Below are 24953 nucleotides of genomic sequence, written 5' to 3'. Positions count from 1 at the left end.
CAAAGCAGTTGTTTTGTAGACATTTATAACTTAACCTGCAAGCTAAACCTAAGTGGAAAAATCCTAAGGCATTTTAGGGAGTTAGAGAGCACAGAAAGTTTGATTCTTAAGAAAAAAAATTGTTTTTTAATGTTTGTCCAACGGGTGGGACAAACTGAATAGCCAGTATAGCAGTTCCTCAGGGTTTGGAAATGGTACAGGCTACTGGTTAAGAGACCTTCTCTGGTTGGGCAAGAGACACTTCTTAGAATAGCTGTTGTTTTCTAAGTCCTGAAAGTTATAGTTTTCTTTTACTACATAGAAATGATAGGCGATGTGCTAAGCCCTCAGGCTACAAAGGTGAAATAATATATAATCCTTTTTTTCTGAAGAAGTAGTATAAAGTGAGAAATAGTATAAAGGAAGATGTTTATACAGACAACTACAATATATGATACTACAAAGCAGTATTAACAACATACTGTCTTAGAAGTGTGGACATAGAATGGGGGAGACCGGGGCAGCTAGTGGAGAGGCACCTAATCCTACCTTGGGAAGGAAAGCAGACAAAGAAATTTCACAGAGTAATTAGTATTTGAACTAAGTCAGGGAATATGCCTGAGTCCACCCAGTAGGCTGGGTGTGGGAGGGAGGTGTGAAAAGTCTCAGATGTGATGGACAGTGTTCAGTAAGACTTGAATACAGGACACGTGAGGAGCAGAAGGAAAGTAAGCTAGAACGGTAGGGAAAGTACAAATCTTGAAGCACTTTATGTGCTATGGTAAGCAACGGGGAGAATTGATGCAACTAAGCAAAGAAAAGCGATCAGAATTTCGAAATGGGAAATGTGGAGTATGGATTGGAGAGGAGCAAATCTAGTGGCAGAGAGGTCAGCTTGGAGTCTCCTGTTACAGTCCTGTTAAGAGAAGATGATAGTGGCAGTGTGAAATGGAAAGGCAGGAGTGGATGCCAGAGATATTTAGGAGGTAGAAGGTACAGGGCTGAGTGATTGGATAGGGACAGAGTGCAGAGAGGGAGAGATCCATTGTCTGGCTGGGGACAGGAGGAGATGTTTAGAGATGGAAGATACAAGTTTAGTGTTTGGATATGTTGAATTTGAACTAAGCATGCGATATCTAGGTGATACACACTAAGCAGTGATTAATGTGTTGTGATAAAGTAGGTATCTGAAGGTTAGTTATAACTCCTTTGAGAAGTGGAAGAGGGAGCTGACTAATGGAATGGAGAGACTTATCAAGTGACACAGAGGGCCCAGTTGAAGTTAAAAATCTGCATCTAGGGCTGGGCGTGGTGGCCCACGCCTGTAATCCCAGCACTTTGGGAGGCCGAGGCGGGTGGATCACGAGGTCAGGAGATCAAGACCATCCTGGCCAACACGGTGAAACCCTGTAAATACAAAAAATTAGTCGGGCATGGTGGTGGGCGCCTGTAGTCCCAGCTACTCCGGAGGCTGAGGCAGGAGAATGGCATGAACCCAGGAGGTGGAGCTTGCAGTGAGCCGAGATCGCACCACTGCACTCTAGCCTGGGCAACAGAGCGAGACTCTGTCTCAAAAAAAAAAAAAAAAAAAAATCTGCATCTATTTGATCTGGTTCTCATCTGTACAATGGTGGGACTTGTCAAGGCATTATATGTTAAATACCAATGAGAAGAATGAATGTAACTTAGGTGCACTAGGATGGCCTTAACGCTTGCTTGGGTGGGCATCAGAGAAGACTTCCCAGAACTATGCTTTGGAGGAAGAGTTGGATTTTCCTCTGTGGAAAGGAGGTGTGAGATGCTATTTCAGGCTAATGGAACAGAATGAGTAAATTAATATTTGGGGTTTTGAGTATGTGACGTCTTTGTGAAACAAGACAATTAGATTCTAGGAATGTATATGGGGTCAGGAAAGAGGGCAGAGGAGAGGAATTTGGGGATTTGGGCAAGATCATGGAGAGCCTTGATGGCTCTGTCAATGGATTGATTTGATTTTAGTCTTTAGGCATTATGGGGAAAATCTGTGGAGAACAGAAGGACACAATCAACTTTGACATGGTTGTAGAATATATTTAAGATAGTGGAGGGGGAGAGGTACATTTCCAGTTTGAGTCATGGGGTCAGTTAAAGGATTGTTTGCCTAATTTTCTTACTCAAAAGGAACACATTATCCTGGGGGGTGGGGGGTTGGGATGTAGATATGGAAGAGATATGTCCCCATTCCAGGAAGTGTCTTTCTCATCTTTCCCACCTTCCTGGAGCTGCACTGTGTTGGAGGATTCCTGGTCACCTAGTCCAGGACAGATGACCCATTAAGTAAGCAGAAATAGCTTGAAAAATTGGGAACCTGTGAATTCGATTCTTGAATTCTCCCCTCTACCTGTGATGTGATATCAATGGGCCTTTAAAAGAGAAAAGAAAATGGAGGGGCACTAATGGACCAAGGTGGGTGGACTTTCCTTACAGAAGGAAGACTGTGGGCCTATCCATGTATGGCCTAGAAGGCAATGTAGTCTCTGATGAATAGGAAAGGAGTAATCTCTGGGCTTTATTTTTATCCTGTTATGGCTTGATTGGACCCTTCTGGAAGTGTCAGTTTCCTTTAGAGTATTGTCCTGGGTTTGATAAATAATCAGATTTGGGATTGCAGTCATGGTTTTATCATCTAGATCACTGTGATTTCTATTAGGAAAGCAGCCAGTTGATGCTCCCAGGCCTGTAGCCATTCAGCATCCTGGTCCTGGACTTAACTCCAGACCCTACCCTGGCCCAACTCAGTTTCAGTTCTGAGAAATGGGCCAGAGCTCATTGGGTGAATGCATGGCCAAGCCTGCATTGCAAAATGGAAAAGGCTCAGCCACCAGGGCCTTTGGAGTTTGAGGACTTATACCAGATCTAGAATAAGCTCATGTGGCTTCTGAAGAAGGAAATCACTCTGCACTCAGCCAGCTTAGATAGCCTGTTGGAGTGGTCCTTGGTAACAAAGCTGGTCTTGCAACCTTGGCAGCCCTGACCCTTGATGCAGGCCACTTTGGAAAAGGGAAAAGGATGGCTGGAACCCCTGGGTAGATTTTGTCCCTTGATTTAAGTAGCTCCAGGGATGTTCCAAACTAAAAATCCTGGGCCAGCAAATACAGGTAGGAAGGATTCTGGAAGCCAGTAAGCTGGGCTTTATGAACTGCCTAGTTGTCCCGAGGACCTCTCCCTCTCTTCCATGTCCCTTGGAGTTTAGCTGGCATTTTCTGTGGGTTCCCTACTTATAGGACTGAATCTACTAACCTTTCTGCCCTTTTTTCTGCTCTTTCTCTCCTTGCAGAAGGAAAGCGAGGAGCCCTTCAGGTTGTGCCTATGACCCTTTGGGTCGTCCTTTTTTGTCTATTTCCCTCCCCTCCTTCCCAAGCACTGTATGTGTGTGTGTATGTGTGTGTGTGTGTACATGCACATGTGCGTGCATGATCTGTGCCTCTGAGCTTTGGCTCATGCAGTCTGTTTTTCTGAAAAGCAATTTGTGTGCATGCTCCTTGCTTGTGTGTGCTCCTGCAGATATCCCTGGAGCACACTACGAGAATGTGTGTGCACCAGCATGGGTGTGCATTCAGTGTAGCATGTGTGTGCTTATACTCAGTTTGACTCCCCCAGACACTGATTACCCTCCTTTTCTCCTACTCTGCTCAGTGTGTGTCCATTTTCTACCTGTTGCTGCAAACTCTGGCGTATGCTGTAAAACCTTGGCTGAGCCCAGCACGCATGTGTACTTTATATTTGAGAGCAGGCTTTGCTGCAGGCATTTGGTGCCTCTTGCCTGAGGCCCTGTGAAGGTACTTGTGCTCTGAACAGGCTTCCTGACCTCTCTGTTGAGCACAAGCTTCTGTAGACCTGTTACGTGGTTTCCCCAAACCATGTGAATGCATAGTATACTAATGCCCTGTGCTTGCAAGCACTGGCTCTTGAAGACCATGAGGGTTTGCTTTGCCTGTGATTTGGGCCATAGTAAACACTGTGAATCCTCCTCAGATGAGTTTCTGCAGATCACTGAATACTCTGAAGCTTATGTTCTGAAGCCATAAGCCTAGGATCCATGCTCACCATGTGTTTCCTTCAGACACAAGTTGTGTGTACTGTATGTGCAGGCTTTTGCAGACATATTGTTATCCCCTCTGAGCACAGGAAATGTGCATGATCTGAGCCAGGTTCTCAAAGACTTTTTGTGACTTTGTTTCCTTAAGCCCAGTGGTTTCTGGCAATATCTCACTCTGGGGTAGGAAATAAGAACCTGCTGAGTAAGGTGGCTATTTCCAGAGGGAAAATAAGTTCTGGTTGGTAAGATCTGGGGATTTAGGGATTGGCTTCCCGACACTCAACCCTTACCCCTTCCATAAGCAACCTTAGAAGACTTGCGGTTTTTCTGTTACTTCCCACCTACTGTTGTTTCTTCCCACCTACTGTTGTTTCTTCTATACTATCCCCATTGTCTTTTGCTTCAGCCACTTCTGGCTGCCTTTTGGACCTGGCCCTCCCATTACTAATATCATCCTACCTATAGAAAGGATAGGAGGCAGATGGGGTGGAATGGGGGCTCTGGTCAGTAGGGAGATAGCCTTGATTAAAACATAGACAACCTAAGAGGAGTCTTAAATCCAAAATTCATGCGAGCCTACTGCTGACCCAGGTAATTCTCCCTCACTTTTCCATCACCGTTAGCTCTGTCCTATCTGTCCCTATTCTCCTCTGTATTGCCTCATTGTATCCATAACTTCTCCCCGCTTTAGCTCTCCAAAACATCACTCACTGTTCAAAGCTAAGCACCTTAATTCTGCCTCCCTTCTGGAGCTCACTTGCTCCAAGATAGTTAGGAGGCAGGGAAGTTGCTCCAAGATAGTTAGGAGGCACGGGGTGGAAGAAAACAAGGAGGGGCAGGAAGCCCCAGACCTGTTAGCCTGAAAAAAGCATGTGCTGTTGGACCTCTGGAGCACTCTGGCAGCTTTGGACCTTTCTGCATGCTGCTTGAAGGATTTGCTTTTGTTTATTTTGTTTTCTTTTGGTTTTCTTTGGGTTCTCTTGTTATATAGAATTTATTAAATGGAGAGAATATACTCAGTGTCAGTGAGTCAGAGGTTCAAGGCACCCCAACTAAATCCAACCACAAAATGAGATAGGAATCCAGAGAGACCAGGTCTGACTCTGGGACATTGAGGGAGTTTAGGATTATAGCTGGAAGAAGACTGGACTCTATATGAAGGTGTCCTTTTGCTTTAGCGAGGCCTGGAAGCCTAAGTAGGCCCTTCTCCTGTGCTTGTTTACTGCTGTCTATACCAATGGCTCATATAAGAGTGATATGAGTTCTGCCATTCCAGTATACTTTAGCCCTGGGACCTCAGTGAGCTTTGCCTTATGTCCTATTCACCAAGGAGACAGGTACTACTCATTTCGGCAGCCTGCTTGTTGCCCTGGCTGATCAGGACATTGGTTTAGATGTCAGACAGGCTGTCACCACATGGTGAATGTGACTTACACTGCTCTGGGCTTGTACTCTACTGCTCGCTGCTCAGATTACAGGCAATCTCCCATCTTTCCCAGGATCTAAATTGTTTCCTATCTCTTTTTAAAGATTCCAGATGATGATGACCCCTCTCTGCCTCAGTGGCTCCCGGAAGGGTAAGTAATTCACTGCAAGGTTTCTGTGGATTTTATTCAGTATCTCTTGACACTTTTAGCTTTTCCCCTGGGAAGCAGGGGAAACAGCTTCATAAGCTGCATCCTGGGGAAGGAAAAGGTTCCACTATAGGTTGGTTGGTTCTCTGAGGCAGAGGAGAGAACTCTGCTGATGGATTCCTCGGAGGCAGAAGAGGGAACTTTGCAGAATGGTTACCCTGGGGCAGGGGAGGGAGCTTTGGGGCCTTCTCATCCTTGCCTCTATAATTTCTGGTCCATTTTTTCATAGTGGTGATATACTCTTTAAGTAGAACAAAGAGGAAATTAGAAAAATATCTGCATTTGGAAACATTTTCTTTCCATTTCATTTGCTTTTGAATTTTTGTAGGTACATACTAGGTGTGTCTATTTATGAGTTACATTAGATATTTTGATACAGGCATGCAGTGTGTAATACTCACATCAGGGTAAATGGGGTATCCATCACTTCAAGCAGTTATCCTTTCTTTGTGTTACAATCCACTTACACTTTTTGTTATTTTAAAATGTGCAATAAATTGTTGTTGACTGTAGTCACCCTGCTGTGCTATCAATACTAGATCTTATTCATTCTATCCATTCCATTGTTGATGGTGTGGCTGATTAAGTTACTTGGTTCTGCTTGGTCCTGCTCCAGCTGTTGTGAGTCGTCTACTTATTCCATTCCACTGTAGTCAGGACATAAGTAACATCCCTTTCTGAGCTCTGTATGTTCTGTCTGTGCTTCTTGTTTGGGAGTTTCAGACCCATGTGATTGTACCAGAGTCATTTTAAGCTGCTCAATGTAACCTGTAACTGACTGTTCTTAAAGAGAGAAGAGAGTTCAAGTACTTTCCCGTTCCCCACTCCTTCCCACAAATACCACCAATTAGTTATCTGGACCTTCCTTTTTCCTTTTTCCTACAAAGGCTTCTGACATCAGAATTCTCAGTAGTTGCTTCCTCTTGTGGCCAGGGAAGAAGAAAGATCAGGTAGATGATCTGCTACGTTTTTACATGCTCCTTTCCCTTGCAATTTGTCATCTTTAAAAAACAATTTTTTTTAACTTTTGTTTTAGGTTCAGAGGTACATGTGCAGGTTTGTTATATAGTTAAACTCGTGTCACAGGGATTTGTTGTACAGATTATTTCATCACTCAAGTACTATAACAATAGTTATTTTTTCTGCCCCTCTCCCTCCTCCTACCCTTCACCCTCAAGTAGGCCCATGTCTGTTGTTACCCTCTTTGTGTCCATGTGTTCTCATCATTTAGTTCCCACTTATAAGAGAGAACATGCAGTGTTTGGTTTTCTGTTCCTGCATTGGTTTGCTAAGAATAGTGGCCTCCAGCTCCAGCCATGTTCCTGCAAAGGACATGATCTCATTCTTTTTTATGGCCACATAGTATTCTGCAGTGTATATGTATCACATTTTCTTTATCCAGTCTGCCACTGATGGGCATTTAGCTTGAGTCCATGTCTTTGCTATTGTGAATAATGCTGCAGTGAACATACTCATCCATCTGTCTTTATGGTAGAACACTTTATATTCCTTTGGGTATATACCCAATAATGGGATTGCTGAGTTGAATGGTGGTTCTGTTTTTAGTTCTTTGAGGAATCGCCACACTGCTTTCCACAATGGTTGAACTAATTTACACTCCTGCCAACAGTGTATAAGTGTTCTTTTTCTCTGCAGCTTTGTCAGTATCTTTTTTTTTTTTTAGTTTGTCTTAATCAAGGGTGAATCATTGAATGAGCTACACCCTTCTTCTTTTATTGAAAGATCATTTATGTTTAAAAAAAAAACTTCTTGGCTTAAGAGATACGTATTGTAGTTTCTGGAATTAGCTCCAAAGTTGTGGCATCAGTTGCTTCTTCAGTGATCTTTAGTTTTTTTCCTTCTAATAATTGTAAAATACATACATGTCAATGGGACATATCCAGACTATTTTTAAATATAGCCATGTAGTAGTTTTCTAAATAATTCCCTATTGTCTTTCTTCCTTTTCTTTCACCTTAGTCCTTAGAAGCTGTCCTAAGTATAGAACTTCCCTCGGTCTGGTAATCTCATTAAAAATAAAGCCCACTGCCTATGTTCAGGGAGCTGTTTATTAGAAATCAGCATATTGAGTGGCCTGTTTCAACTCCTGGACTTGATCCAATTTGTGGTTCCATTCTTTGCCTAGATAGCTACAAGTACCTACTTTTTCTGTTGGGATATTTCTGTCTTTAGACCAGCCGTAGTATACAGCCCAGCTACCCAACTTTCCCAACCTCTTTGCTCTCATTAAAACCAAGTACATGAGTTCTTCTCATTAAGACCAGAGAGTTTTTTGTTGCTCATCCATCTCATTTTATAGAAGTGTCACCAAGGCCCAAAGTGAAGAAGGAATTTTGGGAGAAGACATAGTACATTAATAGAAGAACTGGAGTTAAAATCCAGGTTATCTCAGTGTAGTTTCTTTTGGGTACATTTTCTGTTTTTATTGCATATTGTTATAAAAGAATAATAAAATTAATCAGTATAGAAAAGGTATAAAAGTTTTAGAAATGTCCAGCTGCTGTAGCTGTAATTTTTCCCCAGGCTCTGTTGATGTGTCCATAGGGCTAGGCCACACTCACACAGTCCCTTTGCTGTTTCCTTCCTAAATGGTGTTTTGTTTTGTTTTTTCTTCCCTTAAGTGGTCTTTTGGAAGTCTCTCATACCACCTCCCCTACTTAACACTTGATTATGAGGGCTCCTTTCTCCATGGAGAAGGCTTTTCTTCAGGAGGCCTAGGTAGACAGAACTGCTGACTCTTTTACTCTTGGATGGAGACGGTCTCCTTCTATGTGCCGTTGTCTGGTATAGTCTTACTCACCTAGACTCTTGCCGTAGAGCCACCCTGTGGGTTCTGTTCTAGCACAGGCTTGGCAAGACTTATCTTTGGGGAGCAGTGTCTTTTCCCTGAATGTGGGGAGAAGCCCTTCTGAGTGCCAATTGCTACCTTGCCTTATGGAGCACAAAAGTGCCTTCAAATAAATCGAAATGCCTTGAACTATCACTGTGGGATAAAAGAGCCTCAGTCCTCAGCTGAAACTGTAAGAGACACTGAGGGGTACTGTGAGAACAGATTCTATTGCTCACTCTTCCATGGCTTTATTTCCCTGACTTTCTGTCTTCCCTTCCTGTCTCAAAGGCACATGGTAGAGGTCAGTTCATCTTCCTCTGGGGAGAAGGAGAGCAAGGTGAATGGAACACTGAACCCACCAGTTAACTCAAAGCAAGACTGAAGGTCCTGACATATTTTCTTGTCTCCTCAGGCCAGCCGGAGGGCTCTATGGCATTGACAGCATGCCAGATTTACGCAGAAAGAAGCCACTGCCACTTGTCAGTGATCTGGTGAGTGAAGACTCTTGTGCAGGCGTAGGCAGTAGCCTTGGGGTATCTCCCATTGGGCCTTGGCAAGCTGTCAGGATTGCAAGTCGTCCATTTAATGACTCAAATTGATCTGATGATCAATCATTTAAAGCCTTCAGAGACTTAGTAATGGCTTCACAGGGACTGTGTTCTACCTCTATCCCTAGTCAGAGTCCTGAATTTATTAGCTCAAGCTCCTACCTGGAATATTTGTGGCTTGTGCTCTCAAAGTTAGGATTTTGTGTCTTTCTATAGGCATCTAGCTCTTATAGATATCTCTACAGCCTTCTTTGATGACCTGTAAATGAAACTGTCTCCAGCCCTTGACCTCTTGATCATTGAGCTTGGTATGGGATAAGCATGACTGGAGCTTGATGCCTTCTTGGAAGTCAAGCAAAAGTCTCTTCTCAAGACATACGCTTTTGAGACTATCTCTGTAACCTAGTGTTAGGCACTGAGAGGCAATGATAAAAATTTGTGGAATTGAATTGAAACAGACTTAAGAGTTAAAAGCTGATCCCAGGGCCTCCATCCCATCCTCCCAGGATGACCAGAAGCCCCATTCTGGGTCATATCTTCTGAGGCACAAACAACCCAAGGAATTTTCTGTAGCCTTGTGGGTAGTTGGGGGTGAAGTGAGGTCCAGGCTCTCTCAGAGCTCTAAAGCCAGAAATAGGGTGTAAGGGTTCAGTTAAATGTGAACCCTTTTCCCTTATTACCATTTTCTGTTTCTGTTTTCTTTTTTTCTCTCTATTCTATTGTTTTTCCTAACCACTCCTCTTCCCTCTTCCCCATTTCCCGCTCCAGTAGTTTCTCCCTCCTTAGTTGGCTGAATGAAAGTTTCATCTGCCATTTTCTCTTCATCATTTTTCTTCCCTTCCATTATTTCTTACCATTTGTTCATCTTCTTTCTCTGTGTTTCTTGCTTTTTTTTTTTTTTTTTTTTTTTAAATAGAGACAGAGTCCCTGTTACCCAGGCTGGTTTCAAACTCCCGGGCTCAAGTGATCCTCCCGCCTCAGCTTCCCAAAGTGCTGGGATTACAGGCGTGAGCTACCATGCCCGACTCCTCCTTTCTAATGTACCTCTTCTTCCACCAGCTCTTCATCTAGCTGGTTGAAGATAAATTCTGATGCCATCTCTTCTTCAATACCATTTTCCTTTCCTTAATGTCTCATCTCCTCTTTTTTCTCTTCCTCTTCTTCCTGCTTTTTTTCTTCATCCTTTCTCACTGTTTGCCCACAAGCAAGTATCTAGTTTATTTCTTGCTCTCCCTCTCTGTCTTTTGCCCTATCTTTGGCTTTATGGCATAATACTCCTCAGGGTAGGTACCCTAGGCTTTGGGTCCTGGCCAGTGGTCTGGGTTGAAGATGGTTTTTAGTGGACAGAAGCAGAGTGGATTGGGAAATGCTCCCTGCTTTGGACTATAGGGAAGAAACTCTCAGTTGCCTCTGAAAGTTTTCATGCCCTTTTGGGTCTTTAACATCATGTTGTTCCTTTCTCTGCTGTCCTCTACACAGGCTATGGTGAGTGTCTCCAGAGCCCTTTCCCATCCTCTTTAAAAGTCTGCATCCCTGGGTGGTTGTGGTGGCCCATGCCTGTAATCCCAGCACTTTGGGAGGCTGAGGCGGGTGGATCACGAGGTCAGGAGTTCAAGACCAGCCTGACCAACATAGTGAAACCCTGTTTCTACTAAAAATACAAAAAAATTAGCTGGCCATGGTGGCGGGTACCTGTAATCTCAGCTACTCGGGAGGCTGAGGCAGGAGAATCACTTGAACCCGGGAGACGGAGGTTGCAATGAGCCGAGACCGCACCACTGCACTCCTGCCTGGGCGACAGTGCAAGACTCTGTCTCAAAACAAACAAACAAAAAAAATCCGCATCCCAAATCACTTGGGCCCTTCCCAGCTGTTCCTCCTGCTTAGGCTGGTATTATGACTTCTGCCTTCTCAGTGTCCTCTGCCTTTAGGAAACCACGTGCCTCTCCAGGGGCTACCCCTTAAGCTTGGGCTTGGCAGATACATGGGGCCCCCTATGCAAGAGTGTGGCTAGCAAGGCAGCCCCAGCTCTCAGACTTAACTCTCTGTCCTGCTTGATTTGACTGAGGTTTCAATGCCCCTTTCACTTGCCGAGTACCCTACTTGTAGGCCTGCTGGCCTCTGCAGCCACCCAGGGATTATCTGGGCTTGGGGAGGTGGCAAGGTATAGAGGTTAGCATGGAGTCATTTTTCTCCATAATAGCTCTTGAATGTGACTCTGACAGAGTTGTGTGTCTCTGTTATTCTTAATTACCTGTTTCCTACTATAGTTCTGAGCTTTTCATTTTCCTTTGCCTTCCCATAAACAAGGAGTTTCTGTAGGGTAGGATACTAAGAAGAGTGAGAGAAAAAGAAACTCTTTGGATGATAGATACCCTGAAGAAAGTGCTGTTCTAACATAGTTAGAGCAGCCCCCTGAGGGCCTTGGGTTTTGCATCTTAACCTGGGACACTTGTCACCTGTTAGGGCAGTTGCTGTGAGTGACAATAAAAATAGTACTGTAGTAAGCTATAGTCAAGTGGCTTTGGTAACTGAAGCTCCCTCCCCCGGACTTTGCCAGCCCTTGGCAGTGGTCAGGGCTAACAACAGATCTTCCCTGACAGTCACTGGTCCAGTCTCGGAAGGCAGGAATCACTTCTGCAATGGCTACACGCACTTCTCTTAAGGACGAAGAGCTGGTAAGTGTCCCAAGTGCTTTTGTAAGTCCACTGGCCTCAGGACTGGTGATCATCTCTGTAGCCATGCTATTAATAATTGGGAATTCTGGGAATTCAAGAGTGCTGGACACCCATTGCTGATGAAAAAGATAGATAGCATCAGGTGTTAGTTTTCCACACTGGGAAAGGCTCTAAGCAAGTCTAGGTCAGAGGGTAAGCCCAAGTCTCATGTTGAAGGGTGTGACCACTGAACTCAGGGTTTTATGATGGACCTAGTACCTTCTGTTTTCTTAGAAAGTGTGAATGCTGTAACAAAGCTCGGATCCAGCATCAGGTCCAACCTGTGTTGGACAACCAAGAGCACACTATATTGTGGGCCTCATTCTGCTAGGCTGGGCTATGGGCTGGGCCAGGATAGAGCATCTTCTCCATTGCCAGAGGAGGCATGAAATCAAGGTCTTGATTGTCCCACAGGGTCTCAGTTCTGGTATCTCCTTGCGGAATCCAAAAGTCATGGGGACCAGGCATGGTGGCTCATGCCTGTAATCCCAGCACTTTGGGAGGCCAAGGCAGGTGGATCACTTGAGGTCAGGAGTTCGAGACAAGCCTGACCAACATGGTGAAACCCTGTCTCTACTAAAAATACAAAAATTAGCTGGGCATGGTAGCATGTGCATGTAATCCCAGCTACTTGGGGGCTGAGGCAGGAGAATTGCTTGAACCTGGGAGGTGGAGGTTGCAATGAGCCGAGATCGTACCACTGCACTCCAGCCTGGGCAACAGAGCAAGACTCTGTCTCAAAACAAACAAAAAACAAAAATCATGGGATGGGGTATGTGTCTTTCAGAAATCCCATGTGTATAAGAAAACCCTGCAGGCCTTAATCTACCCCATTTCGTGCACCACTCCTCATAACTTTGAGGTCTGGACGGCCACTACCCCAACCTACTGCTATGAGTGTGAAGGCCTGCTCTGGGGCATTGCCCGGCAGGGCATGCGCTGCAGCGAATGTGGAGTCAAGTGCCATGAGAAGTGCCAGGATCTGCTCAATGCTGACTGCCTGCAGCGTGAGTGCCCTGCGGGGTGAGGGGCGGGGAGTGGGGCAGCAGGGGCTTTCCAAAATAGTCTGCAGCAAAGAGCTGGGATGGCTGAACCAATCATTCCCCCAGTCCACCTGATTCTGAAACCCTATCCATTTCAGAGAAGGTAGGATTCTGAATCAAGGGGCATTGCCTTTCCAAATAACAGGTCTTACACTACCTTCTTAAGCACCTTTAGGAAGAATTCTTTGAGCTTTCTGTGGCCTTCTAGTGTAGCTAGAATCTTATAGGATTCAGTTGATCCCAGAGACTGAGCTTTGTAGTGTATACAGCACAGCGGCCTTATTGTCCAAATGACAAAAGCATCAGGATCTGAGACTAATGAGAGGAAGGAAAGAAGAGCTTTATGGGGTTCCAGGCCCCACAGAAGAACCTCCTGAAGCCTAGAATCTAGGACTCAGGGAAGGCAGCATTCATTACTTGTTTTTAGACAATAGTGCCAGAAATGGAAATGTCAAATGAATCTGGTAGAGGTCCAAGAGGAGAGTATACCAGACCCCCACGGCCTCGGCTAAATATATGACTTGTCCTGCCATGATGGAGTGGGGAGAATAGGAGCAAGAAAAGCAACAAGTTCTTGTCAGAGAAAATGGTAGTGCTCAAAGTTCATATCTCTTTGCTCCCCTCCTGCTGGGCTTGCACTCACTGTGGCTGGACCCCAGGAAAAGCAGGGGTGAAGGAAGTGGGAAACTATTTTCCTGCCCTCCAGACCTCTCAGGTATTACCCACAAGCCAAGCTGTAGCACTGAAAGCTTTAAGGATTGTGCTAGGAGAAGGGAAGGTCACCTCTAGACCCACAAGTACTTCATTATCCCAAGGACAGCTATGACATATAAAAGGGGACCAGGGAGAGGCCTTGAGCAATTATTCATGGAAAATGGCCTTTGAAGAGCCTCAAATTGGTGCCAATGGCATGGCTAAGTTAGACATGAAGAGACAGGTAGGACAGAGTCAGCAGTAGAGATGGGCTCTGAAAAGACTGCCTAAAGACAAATGCTAGTAATGACTTGGCCAAAACCCATCATGAAGGGGTGGCAAGTGCAGTTGCCAGAGGGCCCTTGCTTAATTGCTGAGAACTAGCAATCAGGCTGGCTGCATAGTTTCTCCACTGCTCTGCAGCCTCTCCTGGGCCCCATTCCTCAGCTCAACTGATGGTCTGGTAGGTGACCTGTTGTGTTCCTGGCCACCTTCAGGGGCTGCAGAAAAGAGCTGTAAACATGGAGCTGAGGACCGGACCCAGAACATTATCATGGCCATGAAGGACCGCATGAAGATCCGAGAGCGAAATAAGCCAGAGATCTTTGAAGTTATCCGGGACGTCTTCACAGTGAACAAAGCTGCCCATGTGCAGCAGATGAAAACAGTGAAGCAGAGTGTACTGGATGGCACCTCCAAATGGTCGGCCAAGATCACCATTACTGGTGAGCAGGCCACAGTTTGAGGGGACAGGAAGGCCTGGGCTATGGGGAGGAGACTGGGGAAGAAACATCCTGAGCGTGAGGGAGCAAGGGATTGGGGAGAAAGAAAAAGGAAATCACTGGGACGGAAAGCCCTCATTATTCATCACTTCTCCTTACCTAGAACCTGGTGCCGGAAAGGCAAGATTGCTATCTGCAAACAACATGAACCATAATACAAGGATTTGCTAACAACCTAACGCTGTAGACTTGGCTAACAGTTTGATATTATAAGAGGTGGGGGGAGGAGGGAGGGGAAGGGCAGGGGACCAGGGAGTAGTTAACCAGTGGTTTGCTAACTGGGTGGGGCTGAAGCGTGTATATATAAGAGGGTATAAGGACTAATGTAGAGATAAGTGGTCAGTTAGGGCTTGGGTAGGGAGATGGGATGCTTGGGCTTTAAGGGAAAGGCTGGTGGCCCAGGACAAAGAATAAATATGGAGGAATGGGATTACGGTATCTGTGTAAGGAGCATTGACTGCTCTAAGATGGAGAGCATATGAGTAGTGCTGTGGGGGGCTTCTGAACGACTCTGAAGCCTCCTATACATACTTGGGTTGCAGTGGTGTGTGCCCAGGGCCTACAAGCCAAGGACAAAACAGGATCCAGTGACCCTTACGTGACTGTGCAAGTCGGCAAAACTAAGAAGCGTACCAAGACCATTTTTGGAAACTTGAATCCTGTTTGGGAGGAAAAGTTCCATTTGTAAGTCACAGAGAGGTTTGTCTTACCTGGGACTGTGTGTATTGGGGGAGCAGGATCACATCCTGCCATTCTGGGCTTGAGCTTGAAGATTGGGCAAAGGCAGGGGAGAAAACTCATTTCTTCACATGCTTCGCTCAGGTATCAGCTATTCTTTCTCTGGTTTTCTTCTCATGACCTGTTGTGTCAGGATTACTGTGCCCATACCCTGTCTTCACCAGGGCTATTAAGGGGGCCCTAGGGCACCCCATCCTGCTTTTTCTAGCAGTAGAAAGATTTTACTACTTTACTGCTCAGTGACAGAACCAGGGACTGACTGCCTTATTGTTTCTACTATCCTTGCCTAGGAAGGTACAGTAGGGTTAAGCTCTCATAAGGAAGGCTCTTACAAGGAATGGGGAGGGAGTGTCCTTGTCCTAAAACTGGGTAATTCTGACTTGAAAGTGGAAATCTGGGTTCTGAAGAAGTTGCTGTTTCCCATAAAGGTAGTGTTTCTTCCTGCCTCAGCTTCTACCCTCACTCATTTTTTTATTATCTCACTTTCTTACAAACTATTTCTTATGACAGTAAAGGATGGTTATTGAAAAATGGCAAACTAATGTCTGAGAATCCACATGCTTTGTCACTCCCTAATAAGGGCTAGGGTCAGGATGTTGGATTTGAATCAGCCAAGCAGGCTGGCTACGTAGAGGCCTCCTTCTGTTGGCTCCTCAGAAGATTCATGTAGAAAGGGATTAGGGCCAGCGTGGTGGCTCACACCTGTAATCCCAGCACTTTGGGAGGCTGAGGCAGGCAGATCACCTGAGGTCAGGAGTTCCAGACCAGACTGGCCAACATGGCAAAACCCCATCTCTACTAAGAATACAAAAATGAGCCAGGCATGGTGGCAGGTGCCTGTAGTCCCAGCTTACTCGGGAGGCTGAGGGAAGAGAATCCCCTGAACCTGGGAGGTGGATGTTGCAGTGCACCAAGATCATGCCACTGCACTCCACCCTGGTGACAGAGTGAGACTCCATCTAAAAAAAGAAAAGAAAAAAAAAGGGATTAGGATATAGTAAAATTAATCTCTAATCCAGAGATAATATTAATAGCTACTAGGAGAAACACCTGTTTGAGAATCTGAATAGTTCATGCTTGAATTCTTCTTATGACTAATCTAAAATGAACTAGCTCTTGGTCGTTTTTGCCCACTTTTAGTAAACAGTTTATTAAGCTCATATTCTGTACAAGACACTATACATAATATAGTGTATCCAAAAATGAATAGAACAATCCCTGGCTTCAAGAAGCTACTTGTTGATTTGTCTATTATCTTCCCACAGAGCGGTGGTTATACTGTAATATTTTAATGGAATGTGGAAAGATATCATAAGAACATAGGGAAAGGAAGAGCAAAATTTGCCAGTTACAACTTTTGGGTGAAACAACAGATCCCAGAAAGCAGCTGTTGGAGAGGAGAGCTTGAGAGAAGACCTGGGAAAACTTTCTCCAAAGCAAACCCGATAGAGGAGATGACAATTCAATGGGATATGATAGGCTAATATAGAAGCTCACCAAGCACATAGTTAGGCAGATGAGAGAGTTAGATAGAAAGCCAAACAGTTACAGCCGTATGGGCCTACCATGGACATGTCTAGCACCTTTATTGACTTCATGTCTTGGGCTCTGAGGATGGAGCTAGCAGTTGCTTCCTGGAGCTCCATGGCATGTCTAGCTATTTTCCTCTTGGTGTTGCTGATACAGCTAGCTGTATAGGAAGTCAGAATTGACCTGAATTACTCTTCCCTCCACCGCTTGCCATTTGTTCTAGGACAATAAGAACTGTACAGTGGTAGATAGAGCCACCCAGGCCAAGGAATGAAGAGTCATTTGCTAGGATAGCCCAACTTTCTTGGAACTTTAGTACTGCTGTCTCTGACTTCTCCTCTTCCAGGGCCTCAAGTGCAGCTGTCGGAGCTTTTGGGAAGGAATAGGAAGTAACAGGATTTGGCGCTACTGGGTCTGCCCCTAACAGAACCTGCCTAATTCTCTCACAGTGAGTGCCACAACTCCTCTGACCGCATTAAGGTGCGTGTGTGGGATGAGGATGATGACATCAAGTCAAGAGTAAAGCAACGCCTAAAGCGAGAGTCCGATGATTTCCTTGGCCAAACCATCATTGAGGTTCGGACCCTAAGTGGCGAGATGGACGTCTGGTACAACTTGGGTGAGGAAACTGGACCTGAGAAAGTTGCTTGGAAGGGAGAGCATGAAGAGGACCTGGGAATAGTCCTTCTACCAAAACCACCACCTGTCCCCAAAGCATACCTCTATACAGAGCCTGTCTCACCTGCAAAGAACTGACTGTGGAGAGGGATGGGGGACAGAGGAGTGGCAGTGGCTGCGACTCACTCTGGCTGAACGTTCTCTAGGTTTCAGAAGGCCCTTTAATCTTCATACTAGTGCTTTTGTCCCCCCTCCACACTCCTGTTCTCCTACCCAGCTAGTTCAAGGGTACTTGTGGAATATGTGGTCACTGGAGTGATTCACCCTATTTGGTGAATCCTTGGGTTGGCCCCTTCTTTTCTTTGGGTTAAGCCAGAATGGAACTCTCTATGCTGTCTAGTTGCATTGGTGTCAATCTCCAGTCTTCTTTCCTTCCTAGAGAAGAGGACAGACAAATCAGCCGTCTCAGGGGCTATCCGACTACAAATCAGTGTGGAGATCAAGGGGGAGGAGAAAGTAGCCCCATACCACGTGCAGTATACGTGTCTCCATGAGGTGAGCCAGCCCTTGGTAGGTGGGGGATCAGAAAGCAGCGCTGGGAGAGGCCTTTAGCCATAAGTAGGATTGCTAGGTGGTTGGAATCCGAGGCCCATTTTAAATTTTATCCTTGATTCACTCTGCTACCCTGGAGAGTCTGAGTGACTGAACTCAGACTACATTCTCTTCCACTAATGTGAGAACAGCCTACTGGGGCCACAGGAGGAACTGAGCAATGACTGGAAGGACAGAATTTCTGTGGAACCTTATGCACATTCTTCTGGGCTTTACCACCAAGTTTGTTTTTGTTTTTCATATGTATTTAACCCACTCCCTTTCTCTGCTCTGTGTCCTGCAGAATCTTTTCCATTACCTCACAGACATTCAGGGCAGTGGAGGAGTCCGCATCCCTGAAGCTCGAGGAGATGATGCCTGGAAGGTGTACTTTGATGAGACAGCCCAAGAAATTGTGGATGAATTTGCCATGCGTTATGGCATTGAGTCCATATATCAGGCCATGACGTGAGTCTCTGCTGGGGCACCGGGAAGTGGCTACTAATTGCTGGGGTGGCTAATTAAGGCACACTGACATGGTGGGCAGGTCCTTAGTGGGGTAGCATGCAGTGATTCCTTTACTTTCCTCTTTGAGCTGGGTGGGATGGATCTATACCCCAAGACAAGAAGGGTATATGTAGAAAGGGAATGTTGTAACTCACAGAAAAGGTATTTCTGTCTGCCTCAGAGTTGAGGGAACTCTGCAGGGAAAAAGGCATGTGAGAGTATGCAAGGACAAGCCTGCCTAGACATCACAGGCCTGAGCAGACAGGGTATGTGTGCTCATGTACATGTGTTTGTGACAACTGGTCTGGCCTAGACTGGCCTGGGAGGTCAAAGAGGACACTAAACTGCAGGGAAAGCAGCTGTGTATGGAGTTGACCAGGACTCCTTGAATGGGAATTCCAGATTGCTATGAGAAGCAGGGTAGCCTTTCTGTCAGTGAGGCTGCCCCTAGAGCTGTGCACAGAAAGCAGCCCTCAGCAAGCAGAGGGCAGCAATTGCCCTGGCTGTGCTTCATTTATCCAATAAACTTTTATTGAGTTCCTGCTTGGCTTTTGCTGCAAGCCCTGAAGAGTCTTTGAGGCTGAGGGTGCTGTGTTTTTCAGGCACTTTGCATGTTTATCATCCAAGTACATGTGTCCTGGTGTGCCAGCAGTGATGAGCACCTTACTGGCCAACATCAATGCCTACTATGCCCACACAACTGCCTCTACCAATGTCTCTGCATCTGATCGCTTTGCAGCCTCCAACTTTGGGGTAAGTATCGTGTAAACACATATGTCTGCATTTGTTAGCAATTAATAAAGTTTGATTTTTTTTTTTCTTTGAGACAGTGTCTCGCTCTGTTGCCCAGGCTGGAGTGCAGTGGTGCGATCTCAGCTCACTGCAACTCCCACCTCCTGGGTTCAAGCGATTCTCCTCTCTCAGCCTCCTGAGTAGCTGGGATTACAGGCACCCGCCACCACACTCGGATAATTTTTGTGCTTTTAGTAGAGATGGGGGTTTTGCCATGTTGGCCAGGCTGGTCTGGAGCTCCTGACCTCAGGTGATCCACTCGCCTCGGCCTTCCAAAGGACTGGGATTACAGGTGTGAGCCACCGTGCCCAGCCAAGTTTGATTTTGCTTGGCTGGTCCTATAGAGTTACTTGATGTGCTTAAAATTCAGATAGCTACCATTTTGATAGATGAACCTTGTTTCTTGTTTCCTTATGGGTATGCAGACTATACTAATAACCTCTCCTCAGACACAGATAAAGAAAAGAAGGTGGTTGGGGGTGGTACCACCTGGGCTTGGCCAGAACCCCTCTGGGCCAACAACTTGGTTGAGTTACCATGTTCTTCCATATTCTTCAGTCTTGCAGGCCCACAAATGGACTTTTAAAAATCTTGTTCAGTCTGTCTGTGACGGATTCATATTACTTGAGTTTATATGAGACTGATGTCTAAGCAATGATGCCAGTGTGCACTTGAACCTGTCCCTTTTCTAGTGTCTAGACTGTTTTCCCTATCCAGGGTGTGCCTTTCCTGGGTTAAGGTACCTGAGAAGTTGAGTCATTACTCAGAATGTCACCTGACATTAATTCAGTATAAACTAGATAAAATAATTCTGACCCAACACAAAAATTACCATTTTGGACATACAGTTACTGATATCACCCCAATTCACTGAGTCTATGAAATCTGATTTTTTGGTACTAATGAATTTTTTGTTGAACTTTCTGTAGATGTGTAATTTATTAAGCTAGTCAAATATTTGTTCCATTTTGCCTCATCTCATTATGTATTGACTTAATCAATATCTACTCATTAATCAATATATGAGTTCTAGGAGTGGGATGCCAACATCCTGCAGGCATATGATTCCACGTCTAATTATACTTTTTCTATGAAAATCAGCTATTAAAATAGTATATGTTAGATATTTTAACATTTTAAAAGTATACACTATGGGAAATGTGTGTGGAATGTGGTTTAAAGAGAGACCCCTTCCTGCCTGCCCTGTTACCTTTCAAATGCATCAGTTTCTCCCTCCCATCATCACTGTTAGGCTGTGGCTGTATAACTGTTATGCACTACCCCGAGATAAGTCAGGAGACCTCAGACTCAAGAGAGAATGTGTTTGGAGTTTCTTCTTATTGAACTAAGATAAGTTACAGTCCCAAAGGGATAGAGATGCACTGATCATGCCCTATTGACTCTTGCATAGAAGGAGCCATTTCTCCCCCCAGGGACTTGGCTTTTTCCTTGTCAGTGTGAGAGTTCCGAGATTGGGACAGAGCTGCAAAGGGATAGAACAGGGACTGTCTATCTCATTTTTTCCGTTACACTGTTTGTTCTTCCCATGGGCAGGGATGTGTCTCCAACCCAATGCCTCCCAACTCTTTCTACTCATCCAGGGGTGGTTCTGTTTCTGTTATAGTTTAGGGGACTCAGGCACAGTTTCTCTTTTTCTTCCCCATTATTTGTTTCTCACCCTCAGAAAGAGAGATTTGTAAAACTGCTGGACCAGCTACACAACTCACTGAGGATCGACCTCTCTACATACAGGGTGAGTGAAGACATGGCTGTGGGCAGGATAATAGATATCAAGCACAGTCCCAGAGAGACTGTAGGCCAATCTTGGCTATAAAGATTGAGGCCAGGGAAAACTGGTCTGTGTCATCACATCCACCCAAATGGCCAATGCTACTGACTCCTGTGGTTCTTTTAACTCCAGGGACCATGTGGTGTATAAATAGCAGCAGGTATGGTTAGTTTTTATAGACATTGTCTTTCCAACCTCATTCTTAACACTACTAAACTCTCTGGTGACATTCTCATTAGGGAGTTTCCTGAGGATAATCTCTTCCAGGAGTACCCTTTTAAAAAATTAGATACCTAATTACATTTCTTTTTTGCATTTTTCCATACTCTCCTCATTTTCCAGCGGAGGTGTGAGAATCTGGCTAGGGGGAGAGAGAGTAGCTTGGCTTTTGCAAGTAATTTGTGTCAGACAGCATGTCCATTCCTAGTATAAAGGGAGGAAATAGGTATAGTAGGAGGACAGGTACTGGGACAGGACAGGATAAGGAAATGGGCAGTTTCTTAGTTCCTCCTATGTTAGATCTTAGAATGGCTTCATTACTTGCTTTAAAGTGCTGTGAATTTTCAGAACAGGCAATATATGCACATTAAAAAGTAAGTATAAAAACCTTAAAGTCAAAAAGAAATGAGGTTTTAATTGTCTGCACTCAAGTGTCCTCCATTTGCACAAATAATGGACAGCTGACTGTATATCTTATATTTGGCATATAAGTTGCCATTTGAAGGTTTAAAAACTGACCATTAATGTGAAGACAGACTCAGCATCTTCCTTCAGCTCTTCATAGCAGCTCCCTCCTAAGACTCGTGCCAAAGTGAATGAAGTAAGGATGGCTGGAAATTCCTGAGGAACTCACTCCAAAAGCAGTTCTGCTCAGAGATCTGCCATCTGCTGGCTGCAGAGAAGAGCTGGGGTCTATTGTACAAAAAGTATAGGTCCTGCACCTCAGTTTGGTCTGTAGTGTGGCTCTACTTATATTCCAGGATATACAGTTAGATTGTAACTTTTGAAGAACTCACTGTTGGTGTGTAAGAATCTTCATCCAAGAAAAGCATGTGTGTAAGTGTGTGCGTGCCTGTGTGTTCATTTGTACAAGTGCTTATACATTACATGGGAAGTAGGGCTGGAGGGAGGATGTGTCACTTTCTAGGGTGGGGAGTATTAACCCCTGCTTTTGGCAAGAGCCTATTTGCATCAGTAGAACAAAGAGAAGGAGACCTGTAACATTACAGTGTTTTTGGCCAGCTCAACTAGAGAAAAACCCAGTAGGTAACAATTAGGGAAGCTTTTGATATCCTCACTTTTGGCAGGGAAGGTTTTCATAGTCCTCTGTTCCTTTCTTACATTTGCTTGATTTGCAACAGAATAATTTCCCTGCTGGGAGTCCTGAACGGCTTCAGGACTTAAAATCCACAGTGGATTTGCTGACCAGCATTACTTTCTTCAGAATGAAGGTAAGAAATGGACTGGGGCTTGGGTGGTGCTGGGCTGGAGACCTGGCTACAGGAACGTGAAGAATAAGAATCACTGGGCAGAGTCTGAGGCTACAGGATTCATCACCTCTAAGCTTACATTTCTGTGTACCTGTTCCCTGGGTTACTTCTGAGAGAGCACATAGACTATAGATCCATGAGGGTGGGGTGGAAGTTTTCCCTCTCAGCTGTCCTGGCAATTTCATCACAGGGAAAGGTCTAGGGACCCAGACAGGGATGAAAGAATCTAGAATAGGTTTGGGGTAGTGCTAGGAGAATATCCCACCCAGGTGAGCAGGACCTTGGGCCCATACTTCTTCTTTTAATTGGCAGGTACAAGAACTGCAAAGCCCTCCAAGAGCCAGCCAGGTGGTAAAGGATTGTGTGAAGGCCTGTTTGAACTCCACATATGAATATATCTTCAACAACTGCCACGACTTATACAGCTGCCAGTACCAGCTGGTAAGAGGTTTGGGATCAGGTGGGGCCAGCTGTCAGTGGCTCTTTGGAGCCTCAGCTTTCCTTCATGATGGTGGTGGAAAGGCACTCAGGACAAAGTACTTGATGTTCTCAAGGGTGAGTGAATTGTGGAGTATGAACCATGTGGACCATGTGAGATATGTGGATGGAAAGAGACCCCTGGGCAAGATGAGACATACCTGAATTGAACAGAAATGGCAACAATAATGATGTTGAAGAAAGCAAACCTAAATTCATGTACAGTTCAGGGGTTGAGTAGGTGAATTCTCAGTCCATCCCAGAGTCTTTTTTTCTCCCTCCAGTTTAACTTTATTCTGACTCTTGTGGACTCTTCTAAGTTCTGGGCTTCCTTCCTCTGAGATCTGAAGTGGTCTCTGAGCTGCTGGCTCTGGGAAGGTTTACTTTTCCCTCTAATTCTCTCTGAAATGTGTGATTCTTCTGGGTTGTATTCATCCACTGGCTATCAAGACTGACCCTATCCTTCTGTGAGGCTGAGCTACTTCACCTGTTTTAGCCTGGCACCCTAAGTCAGTACCTGGTGACTTAGTACATTTTCCCAGATCCTTCTAATCGTATCCCCGATCCATGCTCCCAACTTATTTCAAAGCCAGAACTTACTTCTAGCTCCAATTACTCAATTACAATTCCAATCTTAGGAGTTTCTTGCTGACCATACATTTGCAGAGTGGATTCCCTTCAGTCCAACAAATACTGAATGTTTGTTCTAGGCCGGGTCTGAGGAGAGCACAGTGTTCCTTCAGTAAGTTTGCAGTCTCATAAACGTATATGTATATCTCTAATCAAAGGAGTCTGTTTGAAGCGCCTTGAAAAAGGGATAAGATTAAAGGAATTCCAAGGAGGAAGAGTCTTTTTGCACTCTTGATCAGATACCGGGAAAAGCTACATAAAACAAGGAACATTTGAGATAGACCTTAAAAGGCAGTGGGATTTGGACAACCAATGATGGCAGGACAACCTAAATGTCTTGGACATTTATCTTTAGGTAACTACATCTAATTTGTAAAGCTTCCTAGGAGCACCCTCATAAAGATTAAGATCTTGTTCCTACTGCCTCTTCTCATTCCCAAGTGTACTTTCTGTGCCAGCCATGTATTTAAGGCTTCTTCCTTTTAAGGTTTATAAAGCCTCCTATTGGTTCTGAAGTCCATGGGAGTTTTTCCTGAGGCCTTTGTTTTACTTGATACATTCTGGGCTCCTCTGTCATCTGTCTATGAAGTCTCTGTGGTCGAGGAAAGACACTGTTCTCAGCTTTGATCTTTCAACTAATGCAGAGGTCTGGTTGAATATTTGGTCTGTATTTCCCAGCATGAGAATTAACTAGACTTTGAAAGAGAGTTCGTAAACTATTCAGGGATACTCTTTAGCCTTTGTATTTTGGTATCTGCTTTTTACTTTCTCTCAATTTCATTTTTTCCTTATTCCATATTTACACTGGCATAAACTGTTGATGTCTTAAAATTTCCATCTGTTGACCTTCAGTCATTGGTTTATTCGTCCATCCATTCACTTAACAGAGCATTAGAGACATAAAGTTGAGTAAGAGACATTTCAGCCTTTGGGGATCTCATTGTTTAGTGGAGATCAGGGCAAATTACTACATTTATTGTTTCTTTGTTGTTGTTATTTTGTTGTTACTATGTTTTATTGTAGTTGTAGTTTTCTGATACATTTACACCAAAGGTTCACAGAGGGTGCTCTGGGAGCCCAGACCAGGGATGTCAAGAAAACCTCTCATAAGAGGCAAAGTTCAGTCTGAATTTTGAGGAAGGAGTAGGAATTAACTAGAGGAAGGGGCTGGAGGGAAGGGGCATACCACGTAGAGGAAATAGAATGCTTGGAGGCACACAATTATGTATGAGCATGTTAATTTAAAGAAATATAAGCAGGCCGGGTGCAGTGGCTCACGCCTGTAATCCTAACACTTTCGGAAGCCAGGGTGCGTGGATCACTTAGGTCAGGAGTTTGAAACTAGCCTGGCCAATATGGTGAAACCCCGTCTCTACTAAAAATACAAAAATTAGCCAGGCGTGGTGGTGGGTGCTTGGAATCCCAGCTACTTGGGAAGCTGAGGCAGGAGAATTGCTTGGACCCAG

The 24953-nt window shown here is 44.8% G+C and overlaps 1 protein-coding gene across 5 annotated transcripts in view; it reads left to right on the top strand.

The window, feature by feature from the left end:
* The window catches only part of UNC13B (unc-13 homolog B), a 236655-nt gene that overhangs the window by 194709 nt on the left and 16993 nt on the right, over positions 1–24953 (top strand). For 4 of the 5 annotated variants that reach the window (XM_030817512.1, XM_030817515.1, XM_030817516.1 and 1 more), the window contains 13 exons: positions 5588–5634; positions 8955–9033; positions 11694–11768; positions 12595–12814; positions 14041–14268; positions 14868–15009; positions 17043–17212; positions 17651–17766; positions 18107–18270; positions 18912–19062; positions 20786–20854; positions 22252–22341; positions 22693–22821. In XM_030817512.1, the coding sequence (XP_030673372.1) occupies positions 5588–5634; positions 8955–9033; positions 11694–11768; positions 12595–12814; positions 14041–14268; positions 14868–15009; positions 17043–17212; positions 17651–17766; positions 18107–18270; positions 18912–19062; positions 20786–20854; positions 22252–22341; positions 22693–22821 (1680 nt within the window). Of the gene's footprint in view, positions 1–3295; positions 3319–5587; positions 5635–8954; positions 9034–11693; positions 11769–12594; positions 12815–14040; positions 14269–14867; positions 15010–17042; positions 17213–17650; positions 17767–18106; positions 18271–18911; positions 19063–20785; positions 20855–22251; positions 22342–22692; positions 22822–24953 lie in introns of all 5 variants that reach the window. The other variant, XM_030817513.1, reaches the window with a different exon arrangement.

The sequence above is a fragment of the Nomascus leucogenys genome, chromosome 8 (genome assembly GCF_006542625.1).
Source record: "Nomascus leucogenys isolate Asia chromosome 8, Asia_NLE_v1, whole genome shotgun sequence".
In the NCBI taxonomy this organism is placed as follows: Eukaryota; Metazoa; Chordata; class Mammalia; order Primates; family Hylobatidae; genus Nomascus; species Nomascus leucogenys.
The sequence above is the reverse complement of the archived record's forward strand: the minus strand, read 5'-3'. Positions and strand labels throughout refer to the sequence as shown.